Genomic DNA, 24436 nt, shown 5'->3' on the forward strand with positions numbered 1-24436 from the left:
ATGGATCCAAGCTTTATGATAACTCTGCCATGGAAAATCTCCTCAAGAGCATTGCAGGTGTAATCAGGTGATTTTGATGCCGTAACCAAAAAGGATTAACTTGACCCGAATTTTCACAAATTGAAACCACTTCAAACTTTTTAAAAAAGGTAAGACCACTTTGAACAATCTTCTATATTTCGAGGGACCAAAAGAGGTATTAAGGCTTAAAAATATAATAGTTGAAATAAACGGCACTATGATAACTCCATGCCAATAATTTTTTTCATAAATATTTTAGAAAATAAGATTACTTTCTTCCATGAGTTCAAATTAAGAAGTGGTATGTAAAATAAAAAAGTGTAAAAGGGGAAAATGAGAACCACATGATTGATGAAGCAGATAAGAGGTATGCCATTGGCATGGCAGCATGGAGTACCAACCAGAATCCACCACTTCATTATTTTGTCTTCGACTTGGATTGCATCCTTCTCGTGATTGGAACCCAAAATTGAAAAGGTTGCAATTGGTAGGGGCCAGGTAGTAGGGACAAAATATACGGTGTAAATTAAATTTGGCATCAATATCGCACACAACTGCCCTGTTACTTTGAATAGCAGCACATGGGTTTGGCAGTGCAAGCCAGGTTTCGGGCATGGAACTCAATTCCAATGCCACGTTGTTCCGGCAATCGTAACGAGGGAGTGAATGGAGGGCCATCTCCAGCAGAGGAATTTGCACCACTGGCCACCAAATTTCAGAGGCGTCTTCTTGTGGGCACAGGGTCAGCTTCACTAGTGGCTTTTGGGGCAAACTTTGGAGGCATCACCAGTTTTCTTCTTGGTTTGTCACCACAAAGTGGTCGCAATCTGAAGCTGGACGTGCTTTATCCAATTGGTGGCTACAGCCGTTGCATTGACACAAAGGAAGGATTTGGTAATGTGAATTAAAGATTCATTATATTAAAAGAAAAATCCACTGTGTAACAGAAGAGAAAACAAAAACTCATGTTTTTATGTATTTGGATGATCAGAATTCATATACCCAGCAAATTGGGTGGGAGATCAGACAGTTCTGTATCGAGCTGCTAAGAAAAGAGAGATGGAACGATCACTGGATCCTCCTCCCCTGAATGTACGGCGGCGTTCTAACATCAATGAACCGGTTGTTGCATTTGGTCCCCCGGGTTCCACTGGAGAACTCAATGTTAGTGTAATTGTTTCACCTGTCGCACCAGATTTCTCGTGAGTATGAGCAGTAGAATATAGTAAATTTTAGAGATGTCACTTCAATTCCACTTTATTAGTTATTTACCGACTATGAGAATTATATGTTAATTGAAAAAGAAAGGGATAACTTTTCACTTTTTCCTTTCAGTGCAAGGTGTTGGGTGAAGAGGCGCATTGAAAAAATAAATGAAAATTTATCAATAGTTTGCCAATCATGAATCACCTGTCTTATGTGATATTCTCTTTTTCATAAGTATACTAATTATTAAGAAAAGGAAGATTGACAGCTTGCATATCTAACCTTTTCACTAGGATTGAAGTATTTGGAGGGCCCGATGAGGTAGGTGAAGCAGTGGTTCGAAGCATAACAGGATCAGGGCAACACCCTGAGGTGAAAGGCACATTGATAAAATCAAGTTTGAGGGAGGATTCCATCAGAAATGCCAAATACTACGAACTGGAGTTCAGAGTTGAGAGCCCCTCGTTTAGGCGACACAATGTCTCCGTCTGCTGCGCTCGTGGTGGTAGGCTTTTTACTTTAAATGCTCAAGCACCCGAATCAGAGTGGCCAGGATTGAAGTTAGATTTCTATAGGATTGCTAATTCATTTAGCCTCACAATTTAGTGATTCAAAACGAAGCTTCAATAGGAAATAAGGGCAGAAGCCTAGACCAAAAAGCTTCCCTTAGGTCGACCTTATAGATGCTTTGTTTCCAAAACCATGTTTTTGAATTGCATGGCTAGAAAACCAAACAAATTGTGTGATATACGGGGCATCTGCTGCAGTAGAACCCAAGCATTTCTTAATTTAATAAATAGGACTGACAAATAAGTTTTAACTTTATATATTACACGTTTCTTTTCCACTTTTTGAAATAAAATACAGATCAGAAGTTTGTCACTATATGATGATTCTCTAACAACTGTAACTATTATACACATTTAAATGATTACCTAGGTATTTGTGATCAAAACTACATTGAAACATACTAACCCATAATTGCTCAAATACAACTAATGTACATAAGTCCCCCGTTTCCCAACTCATTGACCAAACCGAAAGTGGAAGGTCAAGCACAAGTAATCTGCCTCCGCTTAACCATCTTCTCATAATTCTCAGAAACCATTGCTGTCAAATTAGGGTCTCCATATCCAATCTCGGCGCCAAGTCTGGCAAAACAACAGGTAAGCCGTCTCACTAATTTAGCTAGCAATAAGATGTTGACTTTGGATAATTAATTTTCACAATAAATCAACTAATAAGAAAAGAAACACGATATTCTATCTATGGTTGACCTTGGAGGGGACCTAACAGGTCAACTGATCCATTCCAAAATCCATGCAGAAGAACTCAGTCAAGCAAAACAACTTATTTCAATTTTTAATGACGAGCAACGGGAGAGAGAAGAGAGAGAGAGAGAGAATTAATGCAATTGACAAATACAAGTGCGAAATTTACATACTTTTGGTCAAGTACAAGTTTCTGAACTTCTTTGATGGCAGAACTTGCTGCGTAGAGAGATATCTTCCCCACCTGCATAAATTTCCAAGAAGTACACGCCAACACCAACTGGTCAACAAAAACAGTATATAAATCAAGCATTTTAAAAGGAGAAAATAAGATATAAGCAAGTGATAACTAAGGAGGAAAGCTAATAATTAAATGTAACTTTTCCTTCTTCTCACCTCCAATACTTGAACTTTTGATTCATGTTCAATCGGTAGACAGCGAATTTCCTCTGTCAATCGTACAGCATCGCCCAGGCTTTCCGGAGATAAGAAATCAAGGCCCAGCTGAACATTCGACTAAAATATAGAGATATAACGCACATAGACATATTCGACGGTGAGAATTCATTTTGTGTCCATTAAACACAAGAATATCCACTTTAATTCATCAAATTTAATATTCAGTGATAACTGCCAGATCTGGGTTGTAATGAATTTAGGCTAAAACCTACATATATAAGCATTCCACTTCAAATACAAAATGCAATATAAATTTAATTCAAGCAGCTTATAGAAACACTTTTAGTCATGGATCAACCAATGCCATAATTTTTTGTAATAAACTAGCCCAGGTAGAAACCAAACAATGAAGCAAATATCGTTTACCATATATTACTTGAGTTATGGCACTATCAGCCTAGGTAATTCAGTAGATTAAATGTTCATAAAAACTAGATTATATTAATACTTGTATACCTATGAAGGTCATCAACTTAGTAACTATTTAGTATGTAAGTGAAATAATGATGTAAATGAACTCACTTGAACATTCCTTGCTTGGAAAGGGCAACCAGCAGGAACAAATATAGCTTCCCCCAAATTCTGTTCAAATGACCAAGGCTCCACTCCTATTTTGGAAAATAATAATCAAATTAAAAACAAAGATAAATAATTTTTTTTCAGAAATTTCTAGGACTACCCTTAATGAAGCACATCGGCAAAAACTAACAAAATTTAAGTAAATGGATTTATAGGGTAAAATAGTAAATTGCATGTTTTTAAATACAAGGCAATTCTAACCACCCTCCCCTTCATTCCAAAAAGAAGCAAAGCTTTATTAAGGTGTGGTCTCTACTTAATAAGATTTCATCCTCGTCATAGTATAGTATGCAGCCTGATCCTACCTCAGGCCTTATCTACAGTTGATTTGGGGACTCAACCCTATATAGATAATCTTGGTGATGGCACACTAAGACACTTCACTCAGCCTTTCTAGTCAACCCATCAAAGGTAACCCTTTTTTAGAGACATCTTTCCAAAAACTTGACTTCGACCTCTATTAAGAAAATTGATGAGGGGAAACAATTAAACCCTTCTTATTCCATTTACCTACAAAACTAGGACAAGAACTTCACTCATTTCCTTAAATTAAAATATTAAATTGACGATTTCTGACCGTACCTTCCTCCCTCTCAAATCAACAAAACATCCTTAAACTTCCAAATATAGCACTGGGGGAATGAGAGGGATTGTTCTCCTCATATCCACTTCTTAAGAAAATCTTAAACTCCCAATAAAGGGGAATCACTTTATTCTATTTCCATCGCTCTCGTTACCATAATTAAAAGAAACTCTACGAGATTTCATCAACTCAGTGGGTACAACGAAGCACCCAAGAGCAAGGCAAGGCCCTCTGTAATGCCAAACTAATTTATACCACTTCTCTATACAGCTCTTGAAAATTTTAAAAAATGTCAGGAATCATATTTTATTATTCCATATTTAGAATATTATAGTTAAAATTTATAACTGTAATATTCCTCAATCATAGGGATCTGATTATATCCCTAAATCATAAGGATGTAATTACATGTGCTGTTATCATATCTCCTAAATTAGTTTTCCAATCTTGTATATATGTCTTATGTACTCTAAGCAATAAAATCATTCTATTCTACCCTAATAGTTGAGAAAAACAAACAAAAAACATAAGATCTTACCAAATTCTTCCTTCAACTTTCTTTTATGGTGTTTGTCAAGAAAAATAGCTCCATCATATAGAGGCCATGCAACCTTGAATCCGGAGAGTATCATTAGAAATAAGAAAAAGCAAAACAAGTTACTTAACAAATAAAAAGGATAAGCAATGTAATTTAAAATGATTTTTTAAAGACTTACAAATTCATTTCCCACATCATCTGACTTCCCCAATTCCTTCCAATGTATTTTCAAATATTTAGTCAATATTGGAACATCCTGCCGACGAAAAACATCCCAAAGAACTCCAGGATGTGTTTTCTCAGAGACATCTCCATTTTGTGTAGACAGGACCTTACAATTGACCATATCACCTTCAGCACTAGAATAAATTTCAAATTCTTGATCCATAATTGACTTATTCTGGTTTGAATCCATGTCAAGTCCACTACTTTTTGTACCAAGTGATGAATCAAGTGAACTCCCGCTTGAAAATATTTGAGGATCTCCATGTGACTCTTTCGCCTCAGATTCCTCATCAGCTTTATCCTTTTGCATAATTTCAATTTTAGTTCTCTGCCAATCCTTTAACTTTACTTCATTTGTATGAACCAAAAGGTACACCTGTTGAAACTCAATTTATTAATTATTTATTACTTCAAACAAATCAAAATTCCATTATTTAACTCTAGAAAATATAACACAGAGATTAGGGAGAGAGATAGAGAGAAAGAGAACTTCAAATTATTAAACACAAATGCACAGCATGTAGTAGTGCTTAGGTAAACAATCCACATGTTTAGACATTTGAATACAAATCACACATTATAAATTGTCGGTAAACATAAATCAATAATGAAGCATCAAATTGATTTTGTCAATACCCTCAAAATAAATTTGAACAAAGTTTATAGATATGTAACGAGGATAAAGTACAATACCATGTCACGAATATTGAAGTGGAGATTTGTCACTGAATCACCTCTTCCAAGTTCATCGCTAATTCCATAAGCTATATATATCTTGGGTCCTACGTCATTCTGCAAGGAGTAATGAGGCAATTTAGCTGCAACATTGAGAAGGCCCCACTTGGAGTGAATATACTGAAGTAAAGGTAGTTTGCTGATAAACTCGGGTCTTTGATACAAGAGAAATTCTTCAGATGCGCTAGGTGAAGGCCAATCCTTCAATTTTAATAACTGTGGCCAACCATTTTCATGAGCACGCCCTTCGAAGTATCCTTTCATGAACTGAGCAAGCTCGATATCAATCTGTCAATATAAAAATAAAATACAGACATAGCAGAGTGATTAAAATTTTAAAAAAAATGATGAAACCAAAACAGAGTTCAACATGAAACCAATACAATCTCAATCACCAAAAAGACAAGAGGTAAAGATATGTGTACCTCAGATCCATCTAAGCAATCTATGGCCTTAACCATCCTGTTTTCATCTTTTGCTTTTTCATCTGTTGTCTCTTGAACCCCCCTCCATATGACCATTGGATCCCAGCTTGAAATGGATGACCCATCAAATACTTTCTTAACAATAATGGGCTCACCAGTTTTCCAATGCTTTCTAAATTTTCCAATCCCATCAGTTTTGATATCGTCAGATGCTGGACAAAAAAGATAATTATCATCACTGGCTTCTCTATGAGAACACTGGCACAGTCTGAGATCATTCAGCCCAGTTTCTGGTGGACCATCGGCATCACTAATTCTGCAGCCACTAACCATTTCCTCTACATTTTTCACCAACTTTGCTACCCAATTCATCTTGAAAATTCGGCTTAAGTTTAATGAAGAATGACCACAGCCACCATACTCCTTAGGGGGGCATGGAATACTTCCATTGTCATTGGATCTCCAATGGGGAAATTTACTTAATATATTTTGATCACAAGTTTTAGCTAGCTCTGTCTGAGGTTCTTTATTGTGATCTGCAGTTGCTTCTCGAAGATCTCGACAGCAATTAAGGCACAAATCATATGAGCAATTTGGACAGCGTCGATGATAATCAGTTATAGGTATCCTACAGAAATTGCTGCAAGAAAACAAATCAAAATAAATAATGACTTTTTATAGAACAGGTGCTTGATGATCAGCACCCACTAAAATCAACCATTCTACAAAATTTGTTACAAATGTACCAGCACATCTGCTCATCTGTGTTGAATTTTATTCTCGGAAGATCTATTTCAGCACCTGAGAGAAAACACTTTTATAACGTCATCAAATGCTCAACACCACTCAAAGAAAAACAACATAGACAACCAATAACCACTAACTGCGCAAAGCTGCAAAAAGCCAAATAAACCTTAAAATGGGCCTTACCACGCAACTTCTTTTCAAGTTCAACTTCAAAACACTGTTCACGATGGATCTGTTTTACCACCGGAAGCACCGAAGATAGCAACACATGGAGATACTGTAACTTATCCAGAACAGGTGTCTCGCGTATACGAACCTTAATCCCATCAAAACCAGAAAATCACTAACAGTGAAAAAACTTACACATGCTAAAACTTCAAAAGGCAGGCCTCATCAAATAAGGTCCTACTTGGATAGTAAAAGTCTCCATAAGCACATTTAGGAGAAGGAAATAAGAAGGTAAGTTGAACGGAGCTTTTCTTATAAGCTAAAATAAACTTTGCACTTAACTTTCGAAGAAGTTTTCTTATTTTACTTTTCCAAAAGTTAAAATGCATAAGTAAATTTGAGCTAACAGAAGAAGCTCATCTCATTTTAGTAGCTAATGATCTTCTTTCATGAGTGTTAATGAGAAATTTATTCAAACGGAATCTAAATTTGTAACAAACAAAAGACCTTGATAGAATTATCACTCCGCAAGCAAGTCTTGCAATTACATATACCGCGGCAAGCAGGACATATCCTCTGTACATCATCCAACGAAATGTCCGAGTACCTAAAAACAAGCAAACCATAACTTAAAATAACAACCCAACTGAAAGAGTTATTATCTCTTATCCTTACTAAAATTCCATGCTCACCATGCTGATATACAGCTATCACAGTATCCCCTCCGGTCACATTTTAAGCACCACGTAACTCTATCTCTGTCATTCCTCCGGCACTGATGACAAGTCTGCCCGCCGGTGTCTTCAGAAGAACCAGAGGTTCCGTCGGAATATTCCTGCTACACAACACAACCTTCCAAATTTAGCACAGTACACTACGCTTGCATCAAAATCACCCACCCAAACAGAACCAGAAATGAACTCACAGTGGTGGCATTAGCATCCAAGCTCCTTCGCGATCTCTTGCGCGAGGAGTCCGGCGGGGAATCATAGGAGACCCAATTGTCTTCTTCATAGAGCGCCACATCAGCATCAGCATCCGCATCCACATCCACATCCACATCTGCATCTGCATCAGCATCAGCATCAGCATCCACATCCACATCCACATCCACCTCGTCATGAGCATGTCTCGCAGAGGAGGCTCTTCGAGCGTCACGCTCGGGCGTGTAACGAAACTGATTCTTCGAGAGCTTCTTCTGCGAAAGGCTTATAGCAGAGAGAGGAACGTCGAAATCGTCGCTCTTACTCTCCAAATAAACATCAGACTCGTTCAGCGACTGCGACTTCCTCTTGGCTTTCTTGAGGTTGGCCCTCATTGCGGAATTCGCGGCGCGCTTCTTAGCCTGGATGTAGTGCTTCTCGCACACCGTCTTATCAGGCATCGACATGGCCGTGCACCGCCACTGCTTTCCGTCGGACCTCTTGCACCGTAAGTCGTCCGGAATTCCCGCCGCATTGTCCTCGCCGTTGGTCGATCGCGCGTGATCCATTCGAAGAGGAACCCTAACTGAGCAGTAGCGCGAAGCACGAGGAGACGAATACAAACCCTATCCGAAAGAGGAATTGAATTGCGAGTGAGTTCAACGTGTTACGGGCCGTGGCGGTGGAATTGGTCGGAGATTGAGATTGCTGCGGCGGCGAGCGGCGGCGAGCGGCGGTTAGTGTTGGAAAGTTGACAGAGAGAGAAAGTGAAAGAAAGAAAGAGTTGCGTTGCGAGATAAGCATCGAAAAAGCTTACATAATACATTCAGTAAACGATGGAGGGCCTGAGAGAGAGTGATCCCTTCGTGCGCCTGCAACTCGAACGGTAAAAAAAAATTATAATTAAGTTATTTGCTTTTTTAAAACAGATTAATTTTCGAATATTGGAAGGAAGACTCAATTCATTAGAACCTGTCTAAAATATATGATCTTTTTTTATCATTGAATGAAAATTTAAATCATTTTAGATATATTTTATTAACCTGTTTTTATTTTGATATATTTATCCTATTGATATATTTATCTGTTTTTCTTTTTTCTTTTCAAAATCTTACCACAAATTTTAATAGTTCAACAAATTTTGTTGTGCAAGATTTGTAAGTTCGTTGCCATGAGAAGTGTCTGTAACAACTTTTGTATGATTGCTCCATAAATAATCAGTATAATTTTATGAGTGTAAAGATTTTTTTCATATGATTAATTAATTAAAAATCATTTTAAATATATTTATTATTGTTAAATTCTAAAAACTTGTTATATGTATGATAATATGTGTTTTTTTATTGATAAACATTTAGATAATTTTTATATGAAAATTAAGTTTTGTTCTGATTTTTATTCTTAATAATTTTCATTATAAAATTTGGTTAATAAATGGATTTAATCATTATAATTGAATAGAGTTAAAGATATTCAGAAATAAAAACGGTGTTGTCACTTATGTCATCAATTCTTGTTTGTTATATCAATAAACTTTTAATATTATATTTATTAATAAAGTTTAATTCAACTTTACATCAAATTAGAGAATTCAAAATATATTTAATCTTGAATATTTTCTAGAAATCATCATATTAAATAAAATATATTACACTACTAATTTTAAAATGTTCATTATTAGCATTTTTGTACTTCTGTTACTGATTTTAAAATAATTTATATTACACATATCCATCAAATCAAGAAAACAAAAATTATCTCTGAACACATCCACTCCTATTGGTTATCATCACTAGTTTCTGAAACATTCTCTACTTAAGTCAAACTGACAATCATTACAAAGAAAAAGAAAATACACAATCATAAGCACAGCAGGATATAAGTCAAACTAACAATCATTACAAAGGAAAAGAAAATAGGATAAGCTAATGCTAACATGACACTTAATATCTCAATCAATTCAAATTGTAGCATTTAATAATCCTGTCATCACATTATTTATACACTGTCTAAGCAAAATATAATACTATACTTAATATCTAGATTTAAGCATTGATTTGGATACAAAAAGTTTTGCACCTGTCATAAAACCTCTTAGTGGATTGCGGCAAAGGCCTTGACTCCACCTGACCTAATAAATCGATAAAAGTTCTTTATAAATGATAAGTTAACTTATGACATCGTCAAACAATGGGATCAACTCGTAATTCCACCATAATCACCTTCAACTCTCCTCATGTAGACTATGACACTTTATGTGAGTTTTTATGCCTAAAGTATTAGGATGACTTCTGACTATTCCTAGTCAATGCATAACACTAAATTAATAAAGATTTGTACTTTTTTCTTTGAAGTTAAAACCCTAAACAATCATACAGTTCAAAAAAAACTTTTCTTTATTCCATTCCATTGATCCACTTTCACTCTTTTAAAGTCATCACACTTCCTTAGAACATAATTTACAACAATTTTCACCAACCTTTCCACTTCATACATTACTTGATATCATATATAACCTTCCCATTTAAAATTACAATTATCATAACAAAATTCCATAAGGTTCTCATACCCACATGTATTATTTGTATTCTCAACATTTAAACAGTCTAGTCAAATAAACTTCATGCACTATTCAAAACACACACACATAATTGTTTCATCCTACTGTCATGCTTTGCGTTTCACATAATACACAAATTTATATTCATCAATAAACTTACCAGAAACATTTTTATTATCAATCAATCACCCATCATCACATTGAGCAACAAATTTGTCGCTTGGGCAATAAATAGAGGCAAAAAAAGTTCAGTGGTCTGTCGCTTGGACAACACATTTTGTTGTTTAGGCAAGTAGTTGTTGCTTGGAAAATAACTCGATAGAAAGCAAATTGAAATTTTAGACTATTCTTACCTTTGTGAGATTTTCTCTTACTTGCACTAAAATAGTAAAGTTTCACCCTCATCTCAATAACCATAACTCAAAATTAAACACCACAACAATTTAAACTAGCTCATGGATCAAAACACAACATGCAAGCACAAATTTACTTAAAACCAAGAAAAATTAATTTTCCTAACCCTTACTTAAATCCAAGAAAAATTAATTTTCCTAACCCTAATTGGTGTCCTTGAAGCTCGCCCACGCTATCCCTCAACTTCCACCCACAAAATCCAATCTACACACAAAAGGACTTGGGTCAAAGATCTAGACATAAAGTTGAACTCACCAACACATAGAGAGTTTTTAGGAGTAGAGAAACCTATACGCAACTTAGAAAAAGACTAAGACAAAAAAAATATAGATTAAGCATCTAGAAACTGAGAAGAAAATTTATTCTATTTCTAATTTCAATCAATGGTTTAGTTTGGAGAGTCATCCACAATAACTTCTAACCAAGAAAAAAAATAAGAGTTAAAAGAAGATAATCTAAATTTGAATTAAATTTAAGGGTGATTTGTTGATTTAAATTAGAATTTTGAAGTGTGACTATGAATTTTTTTAGAATTTTCTAACATAGTATATTATAAATAATCTAAATTTGAAACATAACACAATAATATCACAGTAGCACAATAATATATATATATATATATATATATCATAAAGAAATGATGAAGTTGAACATTATATAAGAAAAAAAATCTATAAATTAAATTTCTTAAAATTTTAGATTAAAAATGATGTTAATTTTTTCTATGATTTGAACTCATGTAAAATATATACAATTGTTCTCTAAAGATACCTCTACAAAAAGATTCATTAAAATCTTATTTAAAGTTTAGTTCTTCATAATATAAAGAAAATATATTTGCTTTTAGTTTCGATTTGATTTATAGATGATTATTTGTTTGTGAATTAAATTAAGATTCTTGTTCGTGCAAAGTTGTGCAAAGTTAAGGATTGCATTGTTTGCTTTTAGAAAATACATGAAAGGTTTGGAAAATAAAATTTATGTATTTTGAAATGAAAATGTTGCAATATTTATGAATCTCTTTTTATTTTGAATCCTTCTTAGTATTTTGTAATTTGTAAAAACCAAATTTATAATGTTTGCATTATATTGAGTAATTTGGTGTTTAAATTATAATTTGCCAGATGATTAAAAGGTTGGATGAATGAGTTATAGTAGTTAAAATTGGTAAGTTTGTTCATGAACTAAAATTAATAAAAGAAGTATCAAAACCTAAGAGTCTCTCTTGTAAAAGCATAACTGACTAAAAATATATACATATTATTGTTACATCATGCACATGATCCACCAGTATTCTAAAACTTTTACTATTTGCAGTCCAATTTGATAGTAGAAGGATTATTTCTTCAACATCCAGATTTTATGTATAATATTTTCATTAAAAAAAGTCTTATCTAATGTATAATATTAAGAAAAATATTATTTTATGTATAATTATAATACTCACTCTTTTATCTATATTTAAGTTTTTCTATTTAATTATGTTTTTATAAGTAAGTTGATAAATTAAAAAAAAAGTTTAAATAAATAAATATATATATATATATATATATATATATAAAAGATAATTTTGAGATACTAATTAGTTCCTATTTCTAAGTTGTCTTAGTAAAATTCTCGTCACAACATTATGAACTATTAGATTATACTGTAATTTTTAGAGTATTATTGAATTACAGTTATTCACTTTAGATTTACAATTGAAGATTTATATTAAGAGAAATAATTTTCGCATTTTAGTGTAAAAGTTAGGTCTTCACATATGGTCTAATTTTGAGTTGTCTTGACAAAATCTTATTTCAGTTTCATTAACCGTTTGATGGAGATGAAAATTTTATCAAAAGTTTTAAAGATATAATACTTTATTTTGACCGTTGAGATTTTTATTTAAAGGTCTATAGTTAGAAAAATAATTCTGGTAATTGAACTAACATCACTATTTCCTGTTTCGAGTTACTTTAGACAATTTGATTCCAACTTCGTTAAACATTAGATCGAATTCAAACTTTTAAAACATGTTCTTTAGATAATATTATTCGCTCTAAAATTTCATATTTAGGTATGTAATAAGAAATATAATTTTTGTAATTGGAATAAGATGTGAAATACCATAAATAAATATTTAAATATGTAAATAGTAAATGATTATTTTACTATTACATATTAAAGTATCTAAATAGTAAATAATGATTTTACTATTATATATTAAAATAATTTTATTAATTTTGAAATAGTTTGATATGTATATTGTATGTATATAAGTTTTGTAAAAATTAAAAAATAAATTCATTTGATAAGGTTAAAAATACATTTGTTAGTTTTGAAGTTAATACAATTATTAGTTTAAATTTGGGAGTGTTACAATTTCATAAGTTAACTATTTATACTCAACTTATTGGTTTACCGTATTATATTATTAAAAATTACACGACAATATTATTTAACGATGATATTTAAAAATAATAATTCAAATATTAACGGAAAAAGTATAATAATCAAAACCAGGCGAATTTTTCTAAGACTAAAAATAAGAAACAAAACAAAATATTATAAACTTTTTCCATCATATGGTGTCTAAATCTTGTTCTTTATAATAATAAAGGGTTTTGTACTACATAACTTATTCTTATTGTAAACAATATAAAAGGATAAATTACATTCAATTACAAAAATAAAAACATTACAGAGCGGCTGCAGCGAAATGGTTAGCGTGGGATAAAAAACCAAAAGGAAGTGAATTGGTTTTAATAAGAACGTGTACCTCAATCCTGGTTGAGTAAGGTTGAGAGAAATTTACCCAGATGATTTTATCCTGGTTCGGATCTTACCAATCCTACATCTAGTCGCTTATCTCAAAACAAGAGAAACAATTCACTACTCACAAAACAATTACAAATTACAATGACACACAAACAATTTGTAAAAGTGTTATTCCTTTGTCACCGTAACAGCACTACAGCACCATAGAGAAGAGTTTCTTTAGCCGAACAAGAGCACACAATTCTCAAGAGTTTCTAAGTTCTAGAGCACAAGGGAAGAGTTGTTGTTGAAGAAAAAAGAGAGTCTATTTATAGACTCAAGCAAAAACTCTTTCATTCTTCGTTTTCTGTCATTTGACGCTTTTAATCAATTAACTAATAGATTAAAATGAGATGCGACGGCTAAAAAACTCAATCTGTCAAATTTGAGTTTAATCTATTATTCCAGAGATAGTTTGAGTTTTCAAGTTTTATGATTAATCGATTAATATTAGATTTAATTGATTAATACAGTGTGTTTTTTACTCTAAACATAAATTTAATAATTCAAAGATACATGGAATCAAAACCACTAAGAACCTAAGTCCTAGACACTAAATTATATTTATTACAAAAGCTTTTTATTACACTATAAGTCTTCAGAAGATCTTGAATCTTGATTTCTCTTAACTTAATTTGGACATCATCAAAATTTCATCTTCAATATTTTGCTAGCAACATTTATACAGTATCTCAGTTAAATGAACATTAATGATGGTATGAACACTCATACCCTAAAAGTACAATATTAACTTGATAAAAAATAGATACTCCTTTTATAACCTTTTAAGAATATTTTAAAGAGTAAAAGTCTACCCACTGACTAATTAAATAAAAGACATACATTATCATGTAATAACAAATCATTATATATAGTAATTCTTTTTTACTTTTAAAACACGATCATAAAAAAAACTGTTTTATTGAAAAAACTTAATTGTAAAATTTTTATAGCATTTAAATCATTAATGAAATTAGAAGTCAATAAAAAAATTGATCTCTTATAATAATGTAATCATCTCAAAATACCTGTGTCTTCATCTATAGATATATTCGCTTTCAGTTCATGCCATTTTTTCAAAGATGTGGTCAATGAATAAAATACAATTGGGACTTCCACAAAAAGCTAGATAGATATATTGACTACCTGCGGTCATTTTATAAATAAGAATTTTAGAAAGAAAAAAATACAACTTACCAGAACCAAAATAGAGAATGACCAAAAACACATTTTGACGTGTTAAAATTAAAACTGAATTGGCCACAAGTAACTCCAGTGACGTTCTTGGAATGGAAAGGAAAGACATTGTAGGGTACCATATGAACTAGCACTGCCACATGCAAGACAAGAGATACAAACGAATGCGAAATTATGGTTTCAATAAGCAAAACTTGATTTTGTAACAAGAATTACTAGCTTTAGATCCTACACGGTATAAAGGGAATAACAATTCTAATACTTTTTACTATTTTTGATTTAGGATATTTGGAACTAAATTACAACAAAATTGAGCCTGTTATAAGGCTTTGAAAAGGGTAAATCAATCATAAACCCTTGTTCTTTTTGCGTTTATGTCTATCACTGCCATCGTTGCCATCGCTTCCACCAGTCTTCTGATCAGTCTTCTTTTTGCGCGGTCTTTTTGATGCCTGACAAAAAAGTATAAAAGTCAGAATACAGAATAATCTAAAAGAATGTAACAAGTAAAGACACTATTCAGTATTATCTTCTGATCAGTGCAACATTGTATTCATATTTTATATGCATTCACAAGTGTTTTGTCCATCTTTGTTTCACAGTTAAAGATTCAGAAATGGCGTAAAAGTGAGGTCAAAATGATGATAAAAGGTTGATCATACCAGAGCGGAGATAGCCTTCAGAGGGTCTCCATCTTTTCTTAATTTTCTCTTGGATCCTTTGCGGCGATTATTATTTCCCATTGCATCCCTCGCAAGTTTGACCATTTCCCTTGCCTCTTTCGTTTGTTTGTCTAATAGGTAGTCAGGCACATCACGCAGGTGCGGAGGTGGAGCATTCTTGCTCAAAACTTTGTCGTGCTTCAGTAGATCTGCTCAAATATGATTTCGATATTTTAAATTCAACTTCAATATTAACAGCAAGAAAGCCTTATCCATAATAAATGTGTCAATGACATATTTAACCATAATATCAACCAATTACATTACCTAGGTCTCTTGGATTAGTCTCAAAATGGGCTTTCAACCTTCAAAAAAACACAGGTACGCAGCAATAAATTAGAACGTGAATAAACTTAAGATCATAGTTAAAGTTTTCAATAATACACCAAATGATATACCAAGTACTCACTTTTCAGAGTTCAAAATTTCATTCCTCAAATCCTGGGCTCGTGATTCTCGGACTGCAATTCTGGTTACACTCTTGGCAACATCCTGCAAGAGAAAGTCAACATCCCATCAGTTGAAAAAGCAGCTGGTTAGATCAGATATACTCGTGCATAGCATATCCACTTAATCAGGTAAAAAGAGAAGGCGCATAGCAAGATATATTCTATACGCTATCCATTCAAAAGAAAAACATACGAGAATGCGCAACATGCAGGTCCATACACTCAAGTTTAACTGCGACATGAATGACAAGATAAGCGCAAAGAAAATGCTTGACGTTTGGGTGGTCAAAAGCTTTTAAAATATTGACGCACATAAGATAATTTTTTTATCAAGCGGAATTTCAAGTTCACAACCAAATACAAAAGGCAAAGTATACTAGTCAAGCAAAAAAGCTCTTAGGTTGATGGATCAATAGAATTTTTTTAGCTTTTCATCTTCAACAATGAATAATGACAAATACCCAGTTTTGTGTACACAAATTACCCTTAACGCAGATGAAAGCTCTCACTACCAAAAAATCGTCTCCAATCAAACTACATTTGTTAACTTTCAATAATCTATAAAACAGCTGGGATAAACTTCTATTCAAAATATTTCAACTGCTACCCACAAACAAATCACTCCATCACGCATGTATGGATATTCATTTTAGCTGTTACCCACAACACAAGCAATCACTCACCAATGCATGCCAATTAATAAGATAAAACTATAAGTAATATAAACTATACAAATTTAACTCAACAAAATAAGAAAACAGGATGGAAGTACAGGCACACATGCGCCTCTTTCTTTCCGCTAGACAAGGGTAAAGATAATAAATCACCTCAGCTCTATACCGTAGAGATTCAACGGCATTCTTGGTGAGAAGGGGAAACTCGGCAATAGAACTTGTGCCTTTGTTTTCGTCATCTCCAACAAAAGATCTTATTTCTTCTAAAGTATCCATCTCATCCGGAGAAACCTGAGATGAAAAAACCAATATCTAAATCACACTAATATGCAGATTGGTGCCATTTGGGATCTCCATGGAATACCCAACGGACAAGAGAGGAAAAATGCAACTAAGAATACACTTTAGAAAGAAAAAAAGTTGACTTTTGTCCCAGGAACTCACCAGAGAGACAGAAGTACCAGAATTGTATGCTCTTCCTGTTCGTCCAATTCGATGAACATATCCCTCAACATTTTGAGGCATTTCAAAGTTTATAACCTTTTCATCAACGAGAGAAAGCATTAACTAATTGATTTTAACAAGGATGTAAACAAGATGCAATTTATCAAGTAACATAGTACTCAATGCTTGCTAACAATAGGATATGCAGAACAATTTGAAAAATGTCAACATCAGCGAGAGATACAGAGAGAACTTGCATACCGTGAATACATTTTTAAAGTCAACTCCCCTTACAACTCCAAATTCAGAATCTAATTTTACTTTAGCACGTTTTCTAGACTTCCGTGATACAACATTACTTTCCTTAGACACTTCATCCTTTTCCTTTGACTGACTAAGATCTGTTGCAATTAGATAATCAAATAGGCCCGCATTGAATTCCTGATAAAAACAGATTTGTAAACATCGTGTGAGAAAATGAAGATCCATAAATCATAATGAATTGTTAATAAAAATAACTTCTCAAGAAAACATGAACTCCTCGAGCTTTGTTGGCAGGAATTCTGAAGCACCAGGTTAAGTAGAAAGCTCTTAGCAGCTATTGCCCAAATAAAAGACGGAATTGAATAACATTGCCTACCTCCAGAATATGGAGACGGGAATTCTGAGGCAACTCAGGATTTAAAACAGCAGATCTGATCCCAAACTACAAGGACAAAAAAGGGGAAATGTGAGAGTAAGGAATAGTGGCAACAAAATAATCACATTGCCAGTATAGATGTTTTAAACCCATCGTTGATTCAAAACATAATCCAAACTTTTCAGAAAGATATATTGAAGGGGGAGTGGGGGATTATCCAATGAATTGATACAGTATGAAAATTGACATAAACAAAAATAGCAAAAATTCACATGTTTAACTTGGGGAACAATATATTAGAACAAAAGTAAAGAAAAATAGAAGAGCTTATTTTTACAGGAATAAGCAGATGTGGAGGAGAAATACACACATCCAACAGTGGTAGCAAGTGTTCATGGAGGAGAAAGTGAGGAAGCAATCAACTTTGCTTTTGCATCTTCTTTCATCAAATTTTTTCCCCTTCATTTTCTTACATTCTAATCTCAAATCCTTTGAATCCACGAGAAGTAAAGGTTAACAATTGTTGTTTTGAGTTGAAACTTTAAAGGAGAAATGTCATTCTAAGGAACTTACGCGTATGAAATTGTTTGAGGTAAACCAACAACGAATTTGTTTTGGGATTTTGTTTTATGGCATGAATGGGTAACGGTTGTTGTACTGAGCAGTAGAAAGTTAAATCCTAGGCTTTATATGGATTCTTTTAAAACTCCAGGCCTGTAAATTGGAGGTTTGGTAAATCTATATTACCCATTATTATGGGTTTTGGAATAGATTTCTGGAATCTTAAAATTAAATTGTTGATGCTCAGATTAAGGAAATTACTCCATTAGCTCCTCCTGAATGCATTGATAGAGACCAGACTAGTCCTTTGTAATAGCTAAACTACTTGGTGACAACTTTAATGAGTATTCCAAGCTAATGATTTGCATAAAAAGTGTTTATTATCTTTTTATGCTGATTTCCATGTTTTAAAAATTCTATCATTTAATTTCCTCTTGTACTATGAAATTTTATATTTCAGAACAGTAGTGGTGATCACTTCATGTACAATTTAAGCAAGTATTGATTCGAACGATGAAAGACTTGAGATAGAATATAGTCTTGATAGACTGGTGTAATTTTACTTCTCATAGTATATTTGATTGCGTTTTCATTATGGGTGGTTACAGGTCATTGTTTGCTCTAAAAATTGAGAAATGAAGGCCGAGAGCTAAATGTGCTTTGTCCTATTGATATTGTTTGTCCTAATGAAGAGATAACACAGTTTATGCGATTAGTTTCCATAGTATATACATTATGGTATACCATTTGCCACAACAAAGAGACAATCTGGCCTATTTAGATATCAAATAAGACCTTGGCGGGCCCTAAAGAGTTACTAGTGTAACTATTCACAGTGAGTTTCATAGAAAAATGATAACCCTAGTTTTGAGTTATATTTATATTTTTGAATGAATTCTAAAGAAGAAGCATTGGCTTTATAGGTGATTTATCTGATAATTCTTTCTCCACTTTGTTACCATAAATTCATATTTGAACTTCAACACTCATACAATGTTTCTTTATACTTTCTAACCACTCAGTTTACTAAGCTCTTAATAAGACTCCTTGACTCACATTTCCTTTCTCCTTGACTCACATATTCTCTCGTATTGCCAAGTATATTGTTGCAGGATTTGGCAGGTTTTCCCAGGAGTTCTCTCATATTTTGATAGGTTTATATCAGAGTTTTGATAGAGTCCATTGAAAATATGCACTCTATCAAGAAACTACCCAAAATGCAAAAGCTTAAGCTATTAAATGAAGGATCATGAATGGTTTGGTTTTACTTCTACCACAAAACTTTAGGCAAGAGTCCTATGGGCTTGAAGTGATGACAATGCATCAGTCCACACGAAATGTCATACATATTAACAGGTACCTAAAGTTGAACACCAATAAGTGAATGTTTACGAATAGTTATAGTTATATATCAGACACATACCTTTTCCAAGAATAGTTTCAATCTGAAACTCATGTCTATGGTATTTGTAAATATAAGGACTTTCTTTTGGACCAACCCCAACTTCAACACAGCAAGGATGTAAAGTAACTTGTCACTGGTAGAACATGAGATCTGACACAAATATTTAATGAAAAAAGTTAAAAACTGATCAGTTCCATAGAAAAATGAGAAAGATACAGCCATAAATAAAAAAAAAAATCTAAAATCTATTGTGCAAGTTCATAGCTTTCAAACATGCTCTAGGTAGAAACATAACAGAGATTTAAATTCATAAAACAAACTTGAAATATTCTTGGGAACACTGAATCAAACGACATTTTTAGTTTTAAAGTGTTAAATCCTTCTCACTCCAAATTAAAATTTTCCTTGCTAGAATGGTTCATTTCCTTCCAACATAAATGAAGAAAGATCCCAAACAGAGAAAAATGGTATACCCCCCTTCTCCATAGAAAGAAATTATGCAATATTTGTGAAGATAGAACGAAGAATTAACTTAACTGCAATTAAGTTCACATGATAAAAAAGAAAGGTAGAAATACATTACCCAAAACTGCTGAACACTTTTAGGAATGATCTCATCCTTATTATTTCCCACTTCAGGCAAAGTCAAAATAAATGGGTTGTGCAGAATCAACTTCTTTAGTTTGTCAACATCCGCACTGCAGACAGTACGTTTAAAACAAATCAATGCACTAGATGAGATATCAAACAAATTATCTAAGACTAACCCTAAAATAATGTCATTAATGTCATGAAATGGTGAATGAGCATACACAGGAAAACACTTTACCATTAAAATTTCACAGGAATAGTATTTCAGTCAGCCTATAGGTAACATACAATATAATCTACAAATACACTAGAAAAATTAACATGTTTGTTTTCAGTTTCATGACGAAGATACAACAAGCAAGCACATCCTTGCATAGGGAACAAAAATGAAGCTATTCGCACTCATGCAAGCTAAACTCACACTATTGAATAAATTTTTACTAGCTAATCTTATTCCCATCATATGAATATGCGCAACAATTTTAGATTAATCAAAATGTATTTCATATCTCATTTATACACACCAAAATTGATGTAATAAGTATTTTAAAATATATGAATCTAAAGAACTCATCGTTGAGCAAACTTTACAAAATTTGACACAAATAATGTAGGTAATAAGACGTAATAATCCAATGGCCAAATCAATTTAAAATAATTTATGAAAAGCTATTGTTGGTGCAAAAGTAAGTATAACTCATATTAGAGTGAACTGATATAATGATATAATGATATAATTCAATGACCAGGCTAATGAAAAGAACATTTTATGTAAAACTATTGATAGGGTAAAAAGTGACTGAAACTTGTTAGTGAGAACTAATTACACCTTATATATGCCCACATACATGTAAAGAGAGGGATGTGAAAATGACAGGAAACGTGAAAAATATTATTAGTGGAAGCAACACCATAAATAGCACACCTTGATGTTGCAGACATAAGAAGACACTGGCAACTTCTGGGAACATGAGGTGTAAAAGCTTTTATATCATTTTCATACCCATATGATAGAAGAAGATCGGCCTGAAAACATTATTTGGAACATTGATCATGTCACAAAATACTAAGCAAAGATCGTCATCAGCTTCTTGGAAATGTTAATAACTTTAATCATTAACCATAGCGTGAAAACAGGAAATCAATGAAAACCAGCAAGCCCAACAATATGTTGGATACCCAGTGCGTCATTAACACAGTTTCAAATGCTCCGTGAATGTAAATCAACTTAAAACAAACAATTCACTGCATCTGGTTTCACCTCATCAAGAACAAGAGTTTCAAGGGATTCGTTAATGGATGCCGCCTTAAGTATGCCACCGGACAAACACTTCGCTACGCAAGCAGGAGTGGAGATCAAAATATCAGGAGGTCCGGCCAATGCTGCCCTCTACAAACCCAATTCAGAGACAATTACAGCAAAGCACATTCTAAAACAAATTGTAAACATAAAAAGCGTAGCAGATGAAGAAACTAACTTCCTTCCTAAACGAAGGAAAGATATTTTAGAAGATATAACCAACCAAGTCATTAGCAAGCATGTTGCTATTCAGCTGCACAACTTTCAGTTGAACTCTGCATAACTCAACCAGCGACAACACTTCCGCATACACCTGAAATAATGGAAAGAAAGAAATAACACCAAATTAAGTTATACAGTTTTTTTTTCTTTTTAAAAAAGTATGATAGAAATCGAAACAAATTGGCACACCTGTTGACACAATTCGCGAGTAGGGACAAGAACAAAAGCATTGGGCGCTAGCTTCTTCCGATCAGCACTAACGATAAACAGTTTCTGAAGCAACGGGAGAAGATACGCTAAGGTCTTTCCGGAACCTGTTTTGGCGCGTGCAACCACGTCCTTACCTTCCTAGAAACAGTGAGTAAACAAGTTTAGGTTCAAGTGAAGTTGAATGGTGAATGGCGAAAGGTGAAGCTAGAAAGAAAGGTAACCAGAATTAGTGGAATCGCGACGGCCTGAATTGGAGTGGGTTTCTCTATCTCTTTCTTTTGTAAGGCGCGAAGGAGGCGAGCGTCCAAGCCGAGTTCTTCGAAGCTTTGGTTATCTGCTTCTTCTTCTTTTTCTTGTTCTTCGTGAACGGTTTCTTTCAACTTGGTTTCCGCCATAAGGAATCCGCCACCGTCCGAAGTTTGAGATTAATAATTGGTCAGAAATCGATGCTGTGGCGGAGACCAAAGTTTGAACGCCCGTGGTTTGAGTTTTGCACAACACCTGCAACTGCCTTTTGTTTAGGTCTTCAACACACGCTTGAAAGCATTCAAACTCCAAGGTAATGCCCATCGGACATGGGTGATGCAATTTGTTATCCGGCCCAATTTATTGGACCGTTTCACATGTGTTTAATTTAAGGTAATTTCTTCCAACATCTCATCAATTTTTATATTTCAGATTGTATGATTCTGAATATAATTTTTATATTTTAAGTTATATATTTTAAAATATAAACATAAAATTTTTATTTTAAGTTATATATTCTAAAGTATAAAATATATATTTTAAATTATAAAAAAATATTTAAGATTATATATTTTAAAATCCAAAATTTATATTTTAAATTATAAAATCTAAAATAAACGAATTTGTAAGATTGTAGATTGAAAGCATAGAGGTACAAAAAGAAATTGTCTTAATCCATAGTTTTTTTTTCTTGTGTTTTGATTTGGCCTCTGGCTTGGTTATATTATTTAGAAATTAAATCCTTCTGACTTGTTTAAAAAAACTGTAAATTATATTTTTATCTTTTTCGAATTTTTATAGATGGTTTGAGATTATATTTCCTATGGGATTTAACAAACTAAATATTTAAAAATATATAAATAGTACTTTTGGTTAACAATATTATTGTTATGTTAGATTTTATTAATGATTCATCACTATAGAAAATAATAAGGAAAAGATACAGATGAGATGAATAATTTGTTTCTTTTATTAATCTCTAAACAATATAATAAAAATGGAAATAAAGAAAAATAAAAATGACTATTAAGATTATGTGATTGCATAATCACGCATATGGTTAAAATTTAAAATTGTGTAATTGACTTTTGAAAATCTCGGGTTCCTTATGTAAGATATAGAATTTAAAATAATTAAAAGAATAAATAAGATAAATAGATATTTGAAGTAAAAGATACGATGGTTTGTTAGTTATAATTTAAGAGAATTATTTTATTAGATTACAAGCGTGGAAACATATATTTATTGAAAAAAATTTAGATGTATAGAATATTAATATAAAATATTCAAGTTAAATCAATTATTTTTATTAATATAGTTTATTTACTCCATCAACTTTTAAAATTGTTGGATAATACTTAAATTCTATAAAATTTGTAACAAAGAGTATTTATTTTGCGATGGACATATTTCCATAAATTTCATAGTGTTATATGTTTGAGTCATGAAATATGTTTTCCTTTACATTGTATTATTAAAGTTTATGGAAGTAAGGATTCGAAATTGAAAAACAAATTAAAGAATTTTTGTGACATTTTAACGATGGGAGGTTAATCCTTATTTCTTTTTTCGTATAATAGTTTTATATTTGGTATCAGAGTTGGATTAAATACGTTTGTCTAATTTTGAATTGGTTACCTTTTAGATTATTTATTTTTGTTTTTCTTTGCTTTTGATGTGGGATCTAAAATTGTCAACATTAGAGGTGGCAACATTGATAAGGTGACACAAATCCATTGTTGGATTGTTAAGGGTACAAAAAGTATCAGAGTATTTTCTTTTTCTTTTTAATTTCGATATGAGTTCAATAAGAATTGACAAATAATTTTTTTTAAATCTATTTGCAAAAAAGGACTACTTCAGGTAGAATTAGTGAAAATATTATGATATGGTTTTGTACATAATTTATAACTCGTTGTTAATTAATATATACATATAAATATTATTATTTATTTTGATTGCAGTATAAATAATGCTAATATTTAAAATGCTTGGAAAGGTGAATATGATTTTAAGGTTTTGATTTATTTGCCTGCAAATTACACACCCAGTAGCATCAACCACCAACCATTATCCCATAGTTATAGACTGAGCAAAGAGCTATCTTGAGGTGACACATAAA

At 32.6% G+C, this 24436-nt stretch overlaps 3 protein-coding genes across 6 annotated transcripts; 1 reads left to right on the forward strand and 2 right to left on the reverse strand.

Annotated features, from left to right (window-relative positions):
• Positions 1–399: 399 nt before the first annotated feature.
• On the forward strand, positions 400–2054 carry LOC108326031 (psbP domain-containing protein 7, chloroplastic). The gene is made up of 3 exons (XM_017559264.2): positions 400–915; positions 1013–1223; positions 1521–2054. Exons 1-3 carry the CDS (start codon positions 603–605, stop codon positions 1831–1833), a joined length of 837 nt encoding a protein of 278 aa, XP_017414753.1. The 5' UTR covers positions 400–602; the 3' UTR covers positions 1834–2054.
• Positions 2038–8743, reverse strand: LOC108326030 (E3 ubiquitin-protein ligase JMJ24). Of its 4 annotated transcripts, none has more exons than XM_017559261.2 (13): positions 7883–8743; positions 7650–7792; positions 7465–7564; positions 6973–7105; positions 6789–6843; positions 6043–6682; positions 5576–5905; positions 4836–5258; positions 4658–4730; positions 3480–3565; positions 2895–3014; positions 2672–2778; positions 2038–2378 (listed from the first exon to the last, which is right to left on the reverse strand). In XM_017559261.2, the coding sequence occupies exons 1-13, from the start codon at positions 8447–8449 to the stop codon at positions 2279–2281; spliced, it is 2877 nt and encodes a 958-aa protein (XP_017414750.2). In that variant the 5' UTR covers positions 8450–8743; the 3' UTR covers positions 2038–2278. The 4 variants fall into 4 exon arrangements, with proteins under 4 accessions (XP_017414750.2, XP_017414749.2, XP_017414752.2 ...); XM_017559260.2 differs by having other exon boundaries at positions 7650–7795; positions 7883–8742; XM_017559263.2 differs by having other exon boundaries at positions 2672–2742; positions 7883–8741.
• Positions 8744–15005: 6262 nt separating this feature from the next.
• LOC108326631 (DEAD-box ATP-dependent RNA helicase 16) lies at positions 15006–22640 on the reverse strand. Its single transcript, XM_017560235.2, has 15 exons — positions 22290–22640; positions 22048–22206; positions 21860–21949; positions 21598–21726; positions 21262–21362; positions 20329–20443; positions 19764–19895; positions 17780–17845; positions 17401–17580; positions 17140–17235; positions 16849–16986; positions 15982–16064; positions 15840–15877; positions 15513–15721; positions 15006–15302 (listed from the first exon to the last, which is right to left on the reverse strand). The coding sequence occupies exons 1-15, from the start codon at positions 22461–22463 to the stop codon at positions 15198–15200; spliced, it is 1815 nt and encodes a 604-aa protein (XP_017415724.1). The 5' UTR covers positions 22464–22640; the 3' UTR covers positions 15006–15197.
• Between the last annotated feature and the right edge of the window lie 1796 nt (positions 22641–24436).

The sequence above is a fragment of the Vigna angularis genome, chromosome 3, assembly GCF_016808095.1.
Source record: "Vigna angularis cultivar LongXiaoDou No.4 chromosome 3, ASM1680809v1, whole genome shotgun sequence".
NCBI classification, from domain to species: domain Eukaryota; kingdom Viridiplantae; phylum Streptophyta; class Magnoliopsida; order Fabales; family Fabaceae; genus Vigna; species Vigna angularis.

Excerpts from the sequence above, each read along its gene's own strand:
- LOC108326631 (XM_017560235.2), bottom strand. The coding sequence starts at position 22,463 with ATGGCGGAAACCAAGTTGAAAGAAACCGTTCACGAAGAACAAGAAAAA. Across the intron at positions 17,846-19,763 it reads TGAAACTATTCTTGGAAAAG|TTTGGGATCAGATCTGCTGT; the intron begins GTATGTGTCTGA and ends TTGTCCTTGTAG. Across the intron at positions 15,878-15,981 it reads GAAATTTTGAACTCTGAAAA|GTTGAAAGCCCATTTTGAGA; the intron begins GTGAGTACTTGG and ends GTTTTTTTGAAG.
- LOC108326030 (XM_017559260.2), bottom strand. The coding sequence starts at position 8,449 with ATGGATCACGCGCGATCGACCAACGGCGAGGACAATGCGGCGGGAATT. Across the intron at positions 7,565-7,649 it reads GATAGCTGTATATCAGCATG|GTACTCGGACATTTCGTTGG; the intron begins GTGAGCATGGAA and ends GCTTGTTTTTAG. Across the intron at positions 6,683-6,788 it reads ACAGATGAGCAGATGTGCTG|CAATTTCTGTAGGATACCTA; the intron begins GTACATTTGTAA and ends GTTTTCTTGCAG.
- LOC108326031 (XM_017559264.2), top strand. The coding sequence starts at position 603 with ATGGGTTTGGCAGTGCAAGCCAGGTTTCGGGCATGGAACTCAATTCCA. Across the intron at positions 916-1,012 it reads TGACACAAAGGAAGGATTTG|AATTCATATACCCAGCAAAT; the intron begins GTAATGTGAATT and ends TTGGATGATCAG. Across the intron at positions 1,224-1,520 it reads CCTGTCGCACCAGATTTCTC|GATTGAAGTATTTGGAGGGC; the intron begins GTGAGTATGAGC and ends CCTTTTCACTAG.